Source organism: Phaseolus vulgaris, chromosome 9 (assembly GCF_000499845.2).
Source record: "Phaseolus vulgaris cultivar G19833 chromosome 9, P. vulgaris v2.0, whole genome shotgun sequence".
Taxonomy (NCBI): domain Eukaryota; kingdom Viridiplantae; phylum Streptophyta; class Magnoliopsida; order Fabales; family Fabaceae; genus Phaseolus; species Phaseolus vulgaris.
In genome coordinates this window covers 20,288,728-20,303,626 of record NC_023751.2, presented here as the reverse complement: position 1 = coordinate 20,303,626, position 14,899 = coordinate 20,288,728, and the positions used below count along the sequence as shown (strand labels likewise).

Genomic DNA, 14,899 nt, shown 5'->3' with positions numbered 1-14,899 from the left:
TTCTTATCTGCACCAGATCGACCTTCTCACACTGCCTTGCGCTTCCTGGGGTTCACTTTTTTAACTTCAGCAGTAGGCTTCTTCTCTTCCTACAAAAGTCCATGAGAAAAACATGCTAAAGTTTCTTACTAAAGGGGAAAAAGCCAAAATTCTTAATTAGATTAGAACCCTTACAGCAACAACATTGAGAGTCTTTTCCTCTTTATCAACCTAAAGATATAAACAAAATTCTCAAAATGAGTCATGAAAATATAGATAGAATTACACAGACAGATAGAGTAAAGTGGAAACTTACACTGATAACAGGAAAAACAAATTTTGCTTCATCATCAGTTTCAGTAGCATCCTGTGTTAATGAATTAACATGAAGTGAGTACAGAGAAGAGTGTATATCTAGCCAGAACCAGATATAAACATGAATTAGCCAAATGCATGCAAATACATCAAATTTATGAAGGAAAAACAAAAACAGAAACTTTTAAAAATGAAAAATTCAGAGAATAAACATATGCATCTACCCTTTTGAGATGTCTCTCTTCGATATCGGGAGTTTCGGGCACAGTAGGAAGAGGTTGCCTTTGGAGCGGAGGGGGTTGGTTGCATGCCATAGTAGAGGACTTGCAAGTGGTCTGTGTTGGGGTAAAATACGTGTTTCCTATTTATAATAAATGTGTAAGAGAATCATAAATAGGGTGATAAGAAGTTTTGAGTAGTGTGAAATAAATAAATAAATAAATAAAAAATATAAAAAAATTAAGAATAATTGTCAACATCTAGTCCATTCTTTTAAAAAAATAATATTAAGTGATTATGCTGCTTACAATCCGGATTAATCTGTATGAGACAAGTAACTTAATATTATTTTTTATAAATTTTTAAAAGATAAATAAATATCAGGTGAAAGAAAGATTATTGGAATTATTGCCAGACGTAGTTTTGAATTATTTGAAGATTTCTTCTAAATTTAGGTGAATATATGCACTAAGAAAGATATAAAAATACTGTGAGTGATGTTATAAGAACAAAAGTAAAAAAGTAAATATATAAATTCTTTTAGTAAGTAATAAATAAATACAGCAAGGTAATCCATGTGCAAGAAAGTGCAGACTGGTTATTTGTGATGTGTAAGGGAAAGGAAGGCTCACTCAATCTTAAACATTTTCCATTAGATGGGTTAGAGTATTTTTTTTTAAAATATTTTTTTAATTTGTGAGTCTTCAACATTTTTTAAATATCTTTTAATTTATTTATTTTTCCATTAAAAATAATATAAATTCAAATTTGATACTGTTAAAGATAGAAAAAGACTCTTAACACGTGTACATTGTCATTAATTCTTTTGGGTAAATGAAAAAAATTAACTTTTTTTTCTCTTTCCTCTTTATTTCTTTCTTTGTTTCTTTTGAATCCCTTCTCTCAATTATAACCGATACAATCCTCGGTATTGACATCATCTTGTTTTGTTCATCATTGTTCTCAAAATTTGTATCTTATCATCATCGGTTACATTTTGAATACTTTGTTTTTATTTTATTACCATCACTTCTCCATCCTTAATGTATACTTTTCCGGTGTATAATTTTAGTTCAGACCATATATAAACCATTATTTGGTGCTTTTAAATTTTCTTCTATTTCTATATTTTTTGGTTATTTCCAATAAGTTGGATATAAACTTCATTTTGTTACTTTCAAATACATTTTTTATCACAACAATTTGAAGTGTATATATAATGCTTATATAAAATATAAGGTGATGAATTATGCAAACCAGAGTTAGAACTTATAACCCAAAACATGTTTAATACGTTAAAGTTATCAGTTAACACCTTTAAAACAATTCAATAAACTAATTGTAGGTTTAGAACTTTAATCTAATTTTGAAAATATAAATAAGAAAGAGATTATTAGTTAACTTATTTTTTATATTTTTTTATTCAGTTATATTCAAAGATAAATGCATATCGAAAATTGTCAACCACTATAAAAACAAATTGTGTGCACTAAATAACAAGATATAAGATGTTATTATGTTATACAAATTTACATTTAATTAAAACAAAATCATTTACATTTTCAAGTTTTTTATAAAAAAACATATTATCAACAATAAATAAATATGCAGCATTTTAAGAATGCTCCAATTCTATTATATCCTATACATGTTATGATTCTTGCATAACCCCAAAAATATCTTCTAAACTACAAATTCTTCAACTGAAAAAACTACATTTATTATTACCTAGATATAGAAACAGATAGCTTGTACTAAACTTAGTAGTCAAAAAAAAAAAATATATTGAACTTAGTAGTCAAAAAAACAAAAAGCTTGAGGTATGAATGACCTTGCTTATATAAAAGGTTTATTGGAACCAAATGTTGCATAGAACCTCCATATCCATGGTTAATCTCCAGCCTCGTACCTACACAAAAAAGAAAAACATTTTCCTGCATGTTGTTGATAACAAGTGATCCTGTAATTCTATGTGGGTCAATATTTAATACAAATTTTTTATCTGTCTCTAGAATTATCTAATACTTATCAAACATTTATTAGGGCATAAGGATACACTTTTTTTAGTCAAAAAATATCACTACAAAAGGAAGTCATATTTACACATTTTCTGGGGATAGGTTTTATATATTAAAAATAAATTGTCTTTGACTTAATGTGTACCTTAAAGTAAAGATCACTGAATAGATTAAAAAAAGGAAACAGAAAGAGCATCAACACAGGTTCTGTAGAAGACAAATATAGAAAAATTAAACTTGAATAGGCCATAAAAAACAACAAATCATCAAATTGCATGTATATAAGCCTAATAACTAAACTTTGAAAAGACACCAATCCATCCATTTCATGCTGCAGTGTAGAGAAATTGCATGTCCTCCAAAATGTTCACTTAGCCAATAAAGACATTTTATTTGCTTGGTTGTGTTAACAATAAAGAGCATGCCACTCCAAAATCCACACTGATAGCTACACAACTCTATGGCGAAAGAATATGTCAGATACTTTTTCTTCTCTTTTCAAATTTTTTTTCATCTTTCTCTCTTCCCGGTATTAGTATTTAATTTTTGACGGAATTTACCTCTAACAATTGCTTGTATTGCAAAGTTTTTTAGGTGCAGCTTTCAGCTTTGTGTTGTAGGAGTAAATTATACCTTCATATTTTTATGAGTTAAGTTTAAAACTCCAAAAAATATAGTTTTTTTTGTGTTTGATTATTTTTCTGATATTGTTCCTTTAATTTATTTATTGTTGATAAAAAAATTAATTTTTAACCTCTCTGTATCTTATGTGGTGGCTGAGTACGTTTGAATACAAAGCTTTAAAAGATGATTTTAGAAAACTTGAGAGTTATTTTTTTATAAAAAATCTATATTTAATGTTTAAAAACTCACTCAATCAATTAATTTTGACTTGTATCTAAATGGGGTAACACTAAGAATGACATAAGTTTGTTATATTTGTCAATAATTAATTTATTAATATTTTTATTGGTAATTATTTTATTAAAATTTTATTGCCTCTGTGGGGGAAGTTGTTTCGTTTAAACAGTGGTATCCGACCCACAGAAAACATCTTGGGAAGCCTTTTGTCTTGAGAAAGAGGAGAATGTTACATAACAACAAATAAACGATGAGAAATGTTGAAATTATTATGATAGTTTTAAGTGACTTCGGTGTATCCGCACACATCAAATTCATATATCCACATAAATTCTTTATTTGTAAAAATATGAAGAGATAGTCTATTGCATAAAAAAATTATGCAAATCATATATATAATTTTTTCTTTCACCTCTTTCTTTATTGGTGTATCTAAACTACTAGATAACATGGAGGACTCAATCAAGCATTGTTCTGCAGATTTTTTGATATTTCTCAAAATCAAAGAGATCTCTCATGTTGCTTTTTTTCCGATACCATGTTCCTCTTTTTCTTCCACTGCCAAACTAAGTCCAGTGGCAACTTCTGCCAGCAGATGAACTCCAATATTGTCACAATCTGCTTCAAAGTCTTTCACATTTGCATATCCAGAAGCACCTGCATTCTCATCCTGAAACCACTACTTAAACTTTAAGTTTCTGATCAAGAGCAAAGCGTTTTATATCCAGTTACTGAAACACTTACCCATGATTTTTCTTCAGGATTTTGCTTGTTAATATAAACACAGGCAGCAGCAGCCTGTGAATTATCAAGAACAAAAAGAAAAAGAGTACCAAATTAAATATCATAATTAATAAAAGAAATCATTACAAGAAACTTTATCATAATTCATATACCCTTACCCTTAACACTTTCATATTTTCTTGCCAAGATTTAGTCTGCACCAAACATGGCCTTTTAGACCTTGTTCTTCTCCTGCACAATACATATATGAGTTAAATCAGTTTTTTTTTTCTCACTTTCCAAGTCTATAAAATCCATCAACTGTCTCATTGAAGATTATACTTCGTATCAATACTTTTTCATCACCTCACGGATTAGGATTTTCCTAACAGGCAAATATTCCTAATTGAAACTAAAGTTCAATTAGCCAATTCATGAAAACAAACAAAATCTGCTAAATAAAGACTTGTTCATACTCCATTAGGCTGATGCAATATACTACTACTCACATTGTCCTCTTCTTCTTGACTCCACCATCCTTACCACATGCTTTCTCTGGGTTTTCAATTTTTGCCTCGGCATGCTTCTCTTCCTGCAAGAACCATGAAATAATTACACAATAAAATTCCTTACCAAAAGGGGGAAAAGGCAAATATCGATCACATCTTTCTATTGATTTATTAAATTCTGCTGTGACTCTTACAGAAGCAAAAATTGTTATTTGGCAATCTCCTGACCATAATTCATCTCTGTAACAAGCTAAATAATATAATAAAAAAATATTCTTCAAAATTAATCAGCCCCTGTGTGAATGAATTCCAAATGAGTGAGTCAAAGAAATAGACTTATAATTAGATGCATGCAATTACACAAAATTAAGATGAAAGCAGCAATGAATTTTTAGAAATTGAAAATTTGGAACAATTAGCTTATACATCTACCATGTGGAGAGTTTGGTGGAGAGAACTGTTCCTTCCTAGAGGAGAAGGAGGCAGGCGTCTGCTGCATGCCATAGTAATGGAGTACAACAGCTACTTTAGAAGAGGTATGCTGGAAAAAAGAATATGTATTCCTATAGATTAAAGAATGTCAGAGGGAACCATAGATATAGTTATAAAAAGTTTAGCATTATTCAGACAAAAAATAAGTAATGAGAAATAGAAATATAATAAGTAATGAGATAAGATAAGAAAATAAATAAATAAAAGTTGAAAAATGAAATATATTAATATATTTACTCAGATAATTAATATAATTTCAGTTACATTGTTATTACAATTCATAGCTTTAAATGAAAAAGAAAATTAATTTATATCTTCTCTTTCCTCATTGAATTCTCCATTATATTTATTTATTTATTCTAATATCTCTTCCCTCATGTTTAACTTTATACTAGATATTGAGATGTTCTTCAGATTTTTAAACTTCATATAGGTGCCAAACTCATCAGTAGTTCAATTTTTTTGTATCTTTTCTTCTGTCAACATACTAATGTTCTTCTCCCTTCCTTTGATCAAATATACATATAAAATGAGTATATATAAATTAATGTATCAGTGTAAACTAATTTAGAGTTAAATTTCTTCACTATATCTAAGGAAGTGGTCTGGCATGGAAAAAAAATCTTTTTAATTGGGAGAAAAAATCTTTTTAATTGGGAGAAGGACCAGGTTTGTCAACTTTTCGAGATAGTGTATGACTCGTGTCCGGTCTTGGAGAAAGTTGATAGGTGGATTTGGAAAATTAATAAAATTCAAGAATTCTCAGTTAACTCGGTTTATGGAATTCTTAGAGAATGTTTAATTGGTTTTGGAAGATTAAGGCCAGGTTATGGCTTGGAGGGTTCTGGAAAATATAATTGCTACTAAGGTCGAATTACATAGACATGGGATTGCGGTCGAAAGTGTTTTGTGTTGCTTCTATGGGACTAAAGAAGAGGAGGTAAGTCATTTGTTTTTTGAATGTAGAATTTTATGGATGGTGTGGAATCTTTGTTATGGTTGGCTAGGCATCTCTTCGGTAGCCCCCATTCAGGCTCACTCCCATTTTTTGCAATTTTGGTTGCATAATGCTTCCGAGTCGATCTTATTAAGGATGAGGAATATTTGAATTGCGATGATTAGTGAGATTTTGAGTCACAGGAATAAGATTAATTTTAAAGACGGAGTTCTAGATTATTCTGAGATTTTCTCTTTGGCTCAATTGAATGTTTAGTCTTGGATATCTACTAAATATTCTTCTGTTTGTTTTTCTTTTTCTGACTGGTGTATTGATCCTTTAGTTTGTTTTTATCCTCTCTAATTGCACTGGTTTTTGTTTTATGACAATGATAGTTTTTGAGTATTAATGTGACAGACGTTTTGAGGTTAGATTATAATGGTTTTCACTAGGTTATCTTTGTCTATGTAAATGGGTTAGATCACCCTTAAAGTGATATTATATATATATATATATATATATTATTTTATTGTTGATAAAAAAAATTCTCATTGAATAATTAAAAAAAAAGTAAGGTGTTTAGTATTAAGATTAATAATTTTTATATTTTTTTATAAAAAATAAATAAAAATATAAAAGAGATGCTCGAACCTTTGAAAAAAAGTTTGAGACACGAGAACCTCGAATACAAACCACATTTAATCTAGTATTAGTACAAAAACATTCTCATAAAAACCACGATCAGACAAAACAGCGGCAAAGAAAAAAAAATATTACATGCAAAAAGGAAGTCCTTCAGAGTATTTCTAACATCACAACACCCAATTTTGGTGATTTGATGAGCACATGAAAGATTGGTTCCTCCCATTAACAAGTCTGAAATCAAATCCAACATTGGTAGAATACAAGTACAGACACACAATAGCAAGCATTGTCATGAAGTAGATAAAAGGGAATGACTCTTTTAATATAAACTTGCAAACTAAATTGCACATTGAGTAATTTGAGGATGATGATAATTCAATCTCTTGACTAAGATTAATATGTCCTAATTCAAAGATTAAGAGATAAAACCTAATTAACCACTATAAACACAAATAAGAGCATTGGACATGCGCTAATTCTAGTAAAGAAAAAAAGTCCAATAAATATAAGGTAATTCTAGTAAAGAAAAAAGTCCAATAGATATAAGCTAATTCTAGTAAAGAAAAAAGTCCAATAGATATAAATAAAAGAGGTTGTCGATTGATTTTTTTTTTTTTTATCAGCAAAGTAATGACTGTTTTAATTCTAAACTTACAAACTAAATAACACATCGATTAACTTGAATTTTAGAATATTTTTACATGTATATTCAATTTTAAAGTGAGATTAGTCACATAAATTTGTTTGCATTAGATTATTGTGTAGGATAATATAAGATATAATTTTTCATTTGATTAAAAAAAATATGCATTGTCAAATTCTTACATAGTGATGTCTTTTATATATTGTCAACTAAATATCTTCTAACATTGTAATAGTGGTGAGAATTTACTTGTACTAGAAATTTAATTTTTAATTAATATTGGATTTTTTTTTTGCTAAAGATATTATAAAATAAAGTGTCAGATACAATAACACTGCTGATAGAGAATATATTTTGAAAATATTATTTATTTATATATTCTTATTCATCTGTAATTATGTTTTTAGCTCTGTCTTTATTAGATCTGTTTGCATCTATAATAGCTTAAGAAAAAAACAAAGTTTTTGTTGTATTTCTCATTGTTTACTTTATTAGAATATATTTTCTTATTGGTAATTACTTTATTAATATTTTACTTCAATTCTAGATGTTCTCCAATGTTGCTAAATAAAAAGTATTCTAAACAAAATCAAGATCTAGAATTTCAAGTTATTTACAAAATATGTGGACAATAGACAAAATTTCAAAGTGAATGGTAAGAAAGAAATAAAGTATATCATATGGAAAAATTGGTTCCTCACACAAATTAGTTATTTTGGTGTTCTACCATCATTTAAACTCTCAATATATAAATCACTCTCTTTTTATGTAAGTATTGTCTATATAATCTTCTTGTTTTCTCAATTATTCATCACCACCTATACATGTCTCATTCCATATTTAGATATTGGATTTTTATAAATCTCTTTATTTGTTCATCTTCAGCCATCTCATTAGTTTTTCATTCCAGATTACTTATTGTTAATGGAATCCATTCTACTTTAAATACCCACTCTGGAAATCAATATAAGGAAGATTAAATAGATTGAGACAAAATAATCTACAATATTAGAAGTCTTAACTTACAAGAAGTTAATTTAGAATTAAAATGTTACACTATATAATCAAATCTTGGAAGTTCACCTAATCTACAAATATGAAAAATCAAACTACTAGATTTTAAAGGTAAAACAATCTCAAAATATAACTTTACAAGGTAAAACAATCTCAAAATAAATATAACTTTACAAAGATAAGTCAAAGACTAATGTATTTGGTTTCCATTTCAGTATTATAGAATAGAAATATGACTGAAAAATATAATAATATAACATTTAGTTTGAGTTAAAAAAAATTACACTCCTGTCCTGTCGTTAAATAAGCTAACATTTTTAGGTTTATGATAATAGTGAAATTTTTTATATGTCATAATTGAACTATTTTGCACACAATTTATAAAATATAGTTTTTTATTACAATTTTCTAAAATTGTTATTATTAAATTAATGAAGTGATCTCTTATCTTCTCAAGAGTTGGGACTCATCCAGGTATCATGTTCCATTTATAATGTTATTATTCATTTCAAAATATATTTTAATATAAATTTATATATTTTATAGAAATGTGGATGTTAACATGAAAACATTATATTAAATAATCAAGTCGATTTAATTTTTCCTTTTTAACTTAGAATAGTATCAGGTTAGTGATGTTTAAATACTTGACTAAAATAAAATATAGTTGAATAAATATTATAATAAATATATTTTAACAAATTGTGTGTTCCCTTATAAAGTTAATATATTACTTAATTAGATGAAAAAATGATAAAATATTTATTTATAATATTAAGTGCATTTGTGTGCATGTGTATTAATTGAAGAATTCTAATAGGAATTATGAGATAAATAATAATCCAGTTATTTCTTTAACAAAACAAAATAGATATAGTTTTTTTTTTCATTTTTTTTCTTTAAAGAGATGATAACAAACAAAATACTGTAGTTTAAAATCATTATATTCTTTTATGGCATAAAACTTAAATGTAATATAACAAATGTTGTTTGATCATAAATAACTTTCATTCATCTACCAACAAAAGAAGTCTTTTAGGAAAAAGGGAAGAAGAAATAATTTGACAAAGATAAGATTTCAAATATGAATCCATCAAAGTTAAAATCTATATGTGCCAATAGAATTATAACATTTAACATTTAACATGGAAAAGCTCTCTCTAGCATTATTTCTCAACACAAGAGATCAGATTGATCTTTTTCACACCTGATTTCACTTTTTTATCATTAGTCCTCTTCAGTTCAGTGGCAACTGCTGCCAGCAGTTGCACTCCATTGTCATTTTCTGCTTCCTCCCTCACATTTGCAGATCCAGGAACACCTACGCTATTCACTTCCTGAAACCACATTTATAAAAACAATTCAGCCAGTACTTTAACTTGAAGTTTCTCCAATCAAAAGCATTTCTCTTTTAAATATTGAAACACTTACCGAGGATTTCTCTGCAGGATTTTGCTCGTTAATATAAACACGAGCAGCAGCAGCCTACGAATCATTATGAATCCAAAACAAGTATGAAGTTATATACCATAATTAATAACAAAAATCAAACTATCATCATTTACATCCTTACCCTTAACAGGTCCAGTTTTTCTTGACTAATTGGTTTGACCTGCATGAAATCAGGCTTTTTAAACCTTGCTGGTCTTCTGCTTAATACCATTGATGAATTTCTTTTAGGAAATGTTTGAAGGAGAAAATGTTAGACAAGACAACAATGCTGTAGACAGTGAAGTATATATAAGTATAAGAATGAGGTATATATATATATATATATATATATATATATATATATATAAATATTCTGGTCAGGTTCAGTTTAGAAACACAAGTGTGTGTAAGCATATTCGTCGCAGCATATCACTTTATCAGACTTATACAGTTCCCAGTGGAATCGACACACATGAATAGAGTGGTTTCACACGATGGCCCAGATTTCAAGGAATAGTAACGTTAAAGCTATTGCTTGTAAAAATAAGCTATACCCTCAGCCTAGATGTCATGTCATGGTGATTAATTTTTTTTAACAGTAGCTTCTACTCTCTGGTTGACTGCATTCTTACAGAGTAAACATTGGTGGAATACTAATAATTACATATATAATTACAAATAAACTATAAAAAAACAAAAATAAATTCTGATCATTAAAGACATTAAATGAATTATTGATTACATATAAAAACAAAAAAGAACGCGTGAAGAAATGAGGTGTAAAGAGGGAGAGCCTAGGAAAACAAAGAAACACTCTTTTCTAGTAAGGTGAAGAGTAACCGTCATTCATGATGTACTTGTCTTCTGAGTATCTTCTTTGGCCCCTGAATATAAGATAACTGATAACTCTAGCTTAGCTGGTAAAGGTTCACGCAGATTAACCAGTGTTGCTCACCTTCAACTGTACCTGCATGTAACCCTGTGCTTATACCTAATACCTAGCCAGGTCAGTATATTAAAAAATATATTTAACCTTTTGCAGGTCCACCAATTTGTACATAAAGAAATTGTGTATTCCAACACCACTCTATTTTTTGTATCGAAAAGTTACGTTAATGTAAGTCAAATTTTATCTGACACGGCGAAACAAACTTCAGCAGCAGTTTCTGGACATATATGTTTTGTCTGTTTTATATTTAATTATTTTCTCTGGACGCATGCAAAAGATAAAAAAATTTAATTTTTTTCTAATTATCGATTAGGTGTTTCCGTTTCAATTTATAAAATTAAGAGAAAATAATTAATTCTTTTCTAAGTTAAATTTCTTTTCAATATTATTAGTTATCATTTTTGTTTAGATTCTCTAAGAAGATCTCCAGATCATTCACTCCAACTAAACTATTTTTTATTTTGGATTTAATTGTAATGTACTATAATTCACCTACTTTTATCGGTCAATATCATTCTCTTAACTATGATATAAGTTAAAGTAAGAATCTCTGTTATAAGAGTCATAATGTGTTTATGACCTCACCAGTATACATGTATGGTAGTTCAAAATCTTATATCAAAAGAATAAAATTTCAGTTTTGAAAACATATATTACTGTCACTTAGTAAATAAAAGATTTATTAAGTTTGAAACTCATGTGAATTAAAAATATTATAAAAAGGTTGGAAATGTTATAATATTATGTATCTCCAACCCTTTTATATATATATATAACTGAAGGTTGTGAGATTTTCTCTCAACTCAACTCAAGCACCATTGTCTTCAGAACTAAATTGTGAAGAAGTATTAGTCTTCTCCTAGAAACATAATAATGATTTTTTCTAAAGGACTTGATCTCAAAATGACTTAACAAGAGTCTGTTGTAGTGCTACAGTTGAATTGCCACCCTTATCTAGTGATTTGCTGGATGAAGCATTGATGGGAAAGAGAAATACAATCATCCTCGTTATTTAACTAGAATATTCCTCTTTTAAGTTCTTGCACATCAAGAAAAGAAAAACATTTACATCATGCATGTTTTTTTCTTGAGATTCAAGTTTAAGAAATTTTAAGTTACAATTTTCAGTTCTATATAAAAAACTCACTTCACACTACCATGAATGATTTTTTATAGGTATTGTTTCGATATAATTAATAGTTTAAAAGATTAGATGTGACATCAATTACTTCAAAATACTTATAAAAAACTATTTTTCTTTGTCTTATTTTATTTACTCTTAATCTAATTATCTTAATAAATAATTAATCTTTTTATTAGTTATTCTAAACCTACCCTTGTAAAATCTTTTTCATTATACTCATAGAAATATATTTTTCAAAAGAAGATCATTCTTTTGACATTGGAAACGAGTATAACATCATGCAATCCACTTTAAAACCGATTCAACTTCTTCCTTTGTGAATTGTGATATTAAAAAAACAGAAACTGTTGTAAATTAGTTGGGACTTGAGAGCCACTTCTTTCTTTTTCATGTGTTCCTTTTGGCAGCTAAAATTTACAATTGAACATTTAGATTGCTTATATAAATTAAGCTTTGTATTATGCATTATTCCAGCAGTTCAGTCCTTGTTGAGATGTGTTTCTTCCATATATCAAAATTTTCTAAGAGATGTATAGCCCCTTCTTAATAATATATGGAGTGAAGGTTATTGTGATTTTTTTTTTCCACAACTATCTTCATATCATATCCCTCTGCACCTATGGATTTAGTTTTCACTATACTCGCCACAAACCTTATTTAATGCAATATTATACTCCCTTGGGAATGATAATAATTTATAAATTTTTGAAATTTGACTTTAGTAGTAGAGCTTTCAAATTGAATACTACTGCATAGAAAAATTTACTGCATTTATGGTATTATCAGTGATTAAAGAGCCTTTAATGCTTGCTGAGGAAGAACTGGGTAAATTTTAATCTAAGACTGAAATAGAGATCATAAAGTGATACAGAAGAAGTCAAATGGGAAATTTATTTAGTTCAGAACAACAAGACAATAACATTCTCAACTGAAGGAAATGAACTGTTTCATAATTTAAACCACAACAGCAAAAACACTAAACCAAAGAAACACACAGACATAAGCACACTCCTCAGACTTCAGATTTCCAACACCATCACAGAATAATGCTTCACTCGTTGTCATCACAGTCGGACACGACAACATCCTTTTTCACCTGCCTTGAGCTTGTTTCCACCGGCATCAAACCCTAATACCAAAAAAAAAACACAATGAACACATAATTAGCTTCCAACATTTTACCTTAATTTCGCTTTTCCATCAAAGTTAACTAGTAGCAGTATTTACAATTATAACAATCATATAAAGCTAATTAAGAATCGGTCATTCACTAGCACAGTGCTTGTTACACAGATCCTTAAGAGTAAATAGATCTGCATGTACCCCATAAAAAGAAAAGTTCTGATGATCTGCTGAAATAAAAGTAAATCATTATTACCAAATCTAAGAAATCATTTCAATTACCGTCAGGAATATTTTCAGAGCTTCCTCCTTAGTGTGGGAATTGAGGATTTTGAGGGCTGCCTCCTAGAATTTTAAGAATAAAGAAAAAATGGAAGAAATTAATTGGATTTTGGAGCAGTACAGAGAAAGATTAAAGTACAATTATAATAATAATAATTATTATTATTATAACAAAGAGAATGATCAAACCCTGGCATTGTCCATTTCCTCCTGAAGTAAAGTTTTAGGTTCAGCCTCAATGGAATTTTTCCTTTCAAGCTTGGGAGGAGGAGTCAGTGGTGTTAATGGTTTCTCGATCTTGTCACTCTTCTCCACTGGCGGTGCTGCTGCTGCTGCTGCGTGACGCTTCATCTTTAGGCTTTGCACAAAGAACACACAACCTCACTAGAAGTCTTGGAAATTTAATAGAATGAAAGAGATACTTAATTGTGCCTGTTTTTTTCCAATTTGTAACCGATGGGTGCAGAAAATTGGCATCTTTGACTGTCATTATGAAGAGGGTGTGAGGGGCACAGCTGTGGTCTCTACAGATGAATTAACGTGGCAGCCATGGCGAGGAACAAACAGAAATGCACATACAAATGGCAAGGTAAGATGAATATAGGTTTCTTAGGCTCTAGTAACGCATGAAAAACCAAGCTCGGTACAAGCCAAAATCTTTGTTTCTCTTCCTCTCTCTCAGCTTGGAGCTTTACTATGTCACCAGCGGAAAGCAGGCATGTGATCCCTGTCTTTTTAAAAATCATCTCTTTTTTCTAATTTCATAACCCAAATTTAAAAGATAGAGAACATAGGAACTTCAAAATAAAATAAAGGATTTAAAATACCAAAATAAGATATGTTTATATATCATGAACCCAGCCAGTATTTAATTTCATATTGATTAAGACTTTGAAGTTAATTATGTTTCATTTAGTTTCACTTAATAAGTGAAATTTGATTATTTGTTTCATTTATGACTATATTTATTAGATTATTTAATACAAGCCTTTATTCCTTATTGAATGCCCTAATTCTTTAGGTAAATTCAAAGAGAAACAAGGTTCAGGGACTAACATTCGTTCAGAAAAAGCAAGTGTTCAATAACTAAACTGTTCATAACTCAAGGAATACAGAGTCTCAGACCCCAGACCCCAAACCACACTTATTCATTAAACTTTCATCAAACACACTTAAATAAAAAATCATTCCAAAAGGCCAAATCTTACAACACATTAAGAACAAGATGTGGAGAATACTGCTGATAAAAGAAAAAGATGCCAATAATACAAGAAGCAAAAAGAAGCAGACTTTATAAATAAACCAGATGAAGAATATTCGAAACAATTTGAAAATAGGACTGCTTGAGCTCAAGGTCACTGCTTGATACTCTATTATCAGACTGCCACCACCATTGTATTGGCTGTTCAGATGGCAAAACCAAATTCTTTATTTTAATGCTACAAGACATGACATACTCTCTTACAGATAATATTAAGTAAAATAATTCAAATGGATGATAAAATTATATTAAAAACGTTAAAATATCAGGAAATTATCATTTTTAGCTCACTTTTTAAATGCTGGTCGTTAACAAAACTCTATATGCTGTAGTGTTAGAGGAATGTATGCTAGTG

At 28.9% G+C, this 14,899-nt stretch overlaps 3 protein-coding genes across 3 annotated transcripts; all 3 read right to left on the bottom strand.

The window, feature by feature from the left end:
• Positions 1 to 3,813: 3,813 nt before the first annotated feature.
• On the bottom strand, positions 3,814 to 5,128 carry LOC137822293 (uncharacterized). Its single transcript, XM_068627179.1, has 5 exons — positions 5,057 to 5,128; positions 4,625 to 4,707; positions 4,295 to 4,367; positions 4,137 to 4,190; positions 3,814 to 4,062 (listed from the first exon to the last, which is right to left on the bottom strand). The coding sequence occupies exons 1-5, from the start codon at positions 5,126 to 5,128 to the stop codon at positions 3,907 to 3,909; spliced, it is 438 nt and encodes a 145-aa protein (XP_068483280.1). The 3' UTR covers positions 3,814 to 3,906.
• A 4,378-nt stretch (positions 5,129 to 9,506) lies between these two features.
• On the bottom strand, positions 9,507 to 10,048 carry LOC137820101 (uncharacterized). The gene is made up of 3 exons (XM_068623916.1): positions 9,929 to 10,048; positions 9,787 to 9,840; positions 9,507 to 9,692 (listed from the first exon to the last, which is right to left on the bottom strand). Exons 1-3 carry the CDS (start codon positions 10,016 to 10,018, stop codon positions 9,522 to 9,524), a joined length of 315 nt encoding a protein of 104 aa, XP_068480017.1. The 5' UTR covers positions 10,019 to 10,048; the 3' UTR covers positions 9,507 to 9,521.
• A 2,704-nt stretch (positions 10,049 to 12,752) lies between these two features.
• LOC137821039 (uncharacterized) lies at positions 12,753 to 14,698 on the bottom strand. The gene is made up of 3 exons (XM_068625451.1): positions 13,473 to 14,698; positions 13,284 to 13,346; positions 12,753 to 13,008 (listed from the first exon to the last, which is right to left on the bottom strand). The coding sequence occupies exons 1-3, from the start codon at positions 13,632 to 13,634 to the stop codon at positions 12,931 to 12,933; spliced, it is 303 nt and encodes a 100-aa protein (XP_068481552.1). The 5' UTR covers positions 13,635 to 14,698; the 3' UTR covers positions 12,753 to 12,930.
• Positions 14,699 to 14,899: the final 201 nt, after the last annotated feature.

Coding starts and splice junctions, on each gene's coding strand:
- LOC137822293 (XM_068627179.1), bottom strand. CDS start 5,128: ATGGCATGCAGCAGACGCCTGCCTCCTTCTCCTCTAGGAAGGAACAGT. Junction 4,191..4,294: donor AAAATATGAAAGTGTTAAGG/GTAAGGGTATAT, acceptor GATAATTCACAG/GCTGCTGCTGCCTGTGTTTA. Junction 4,063..4,136: donor ATCCTGAAGAAAAATCATGG/GTAAGTGTTTCA, acceptor TAGTGGTTTCAG/GATGAGAATGCAGGTGCTTC.
- LOC137820101 (XM_068623916.1), bottom strand. CDS start 10,018: ATGGTATTAAGCAGAAGACCAGCAAGGTTTAAAAAGCCTGATTTCATG. Junction 9,841..9,928: donor AAAAACTGGACCTGTTAAGG/GTAAGGATGTAA, acceptor AATGATTCGTAG/GCTGCTGCTGCTCGTGTTTA. Junction 9,693..9,786: donor ATCCTGCAGAGAAATCCTCG/GTAAGTGTTTCA, acceptor ATGTGGTTTCAG/GAAGTGAATAGCGTAGGTGT.
- LOC137821039 (XM_068625451.1), bottom strand. CDS start 13,634: ATGAAGCGTCACGCAGCAGCAGCAGCAGCACCGCCAGTGGAGAAGAGT. Junction 13,347..13,472: donor AGGAAATGGACAATGCCAGG/GTTTGATCATTC, acceptor TTAAAATTCTAG/GAGGCAGCCCTCAAAATCCT. Junction 13,009..13,283: donor CTCTGAAAATATTCCTGACG/GTAATTGAAATG, acceptor TTTTGGTATTAG/GGTTTGATGCCGGTGGAAAC.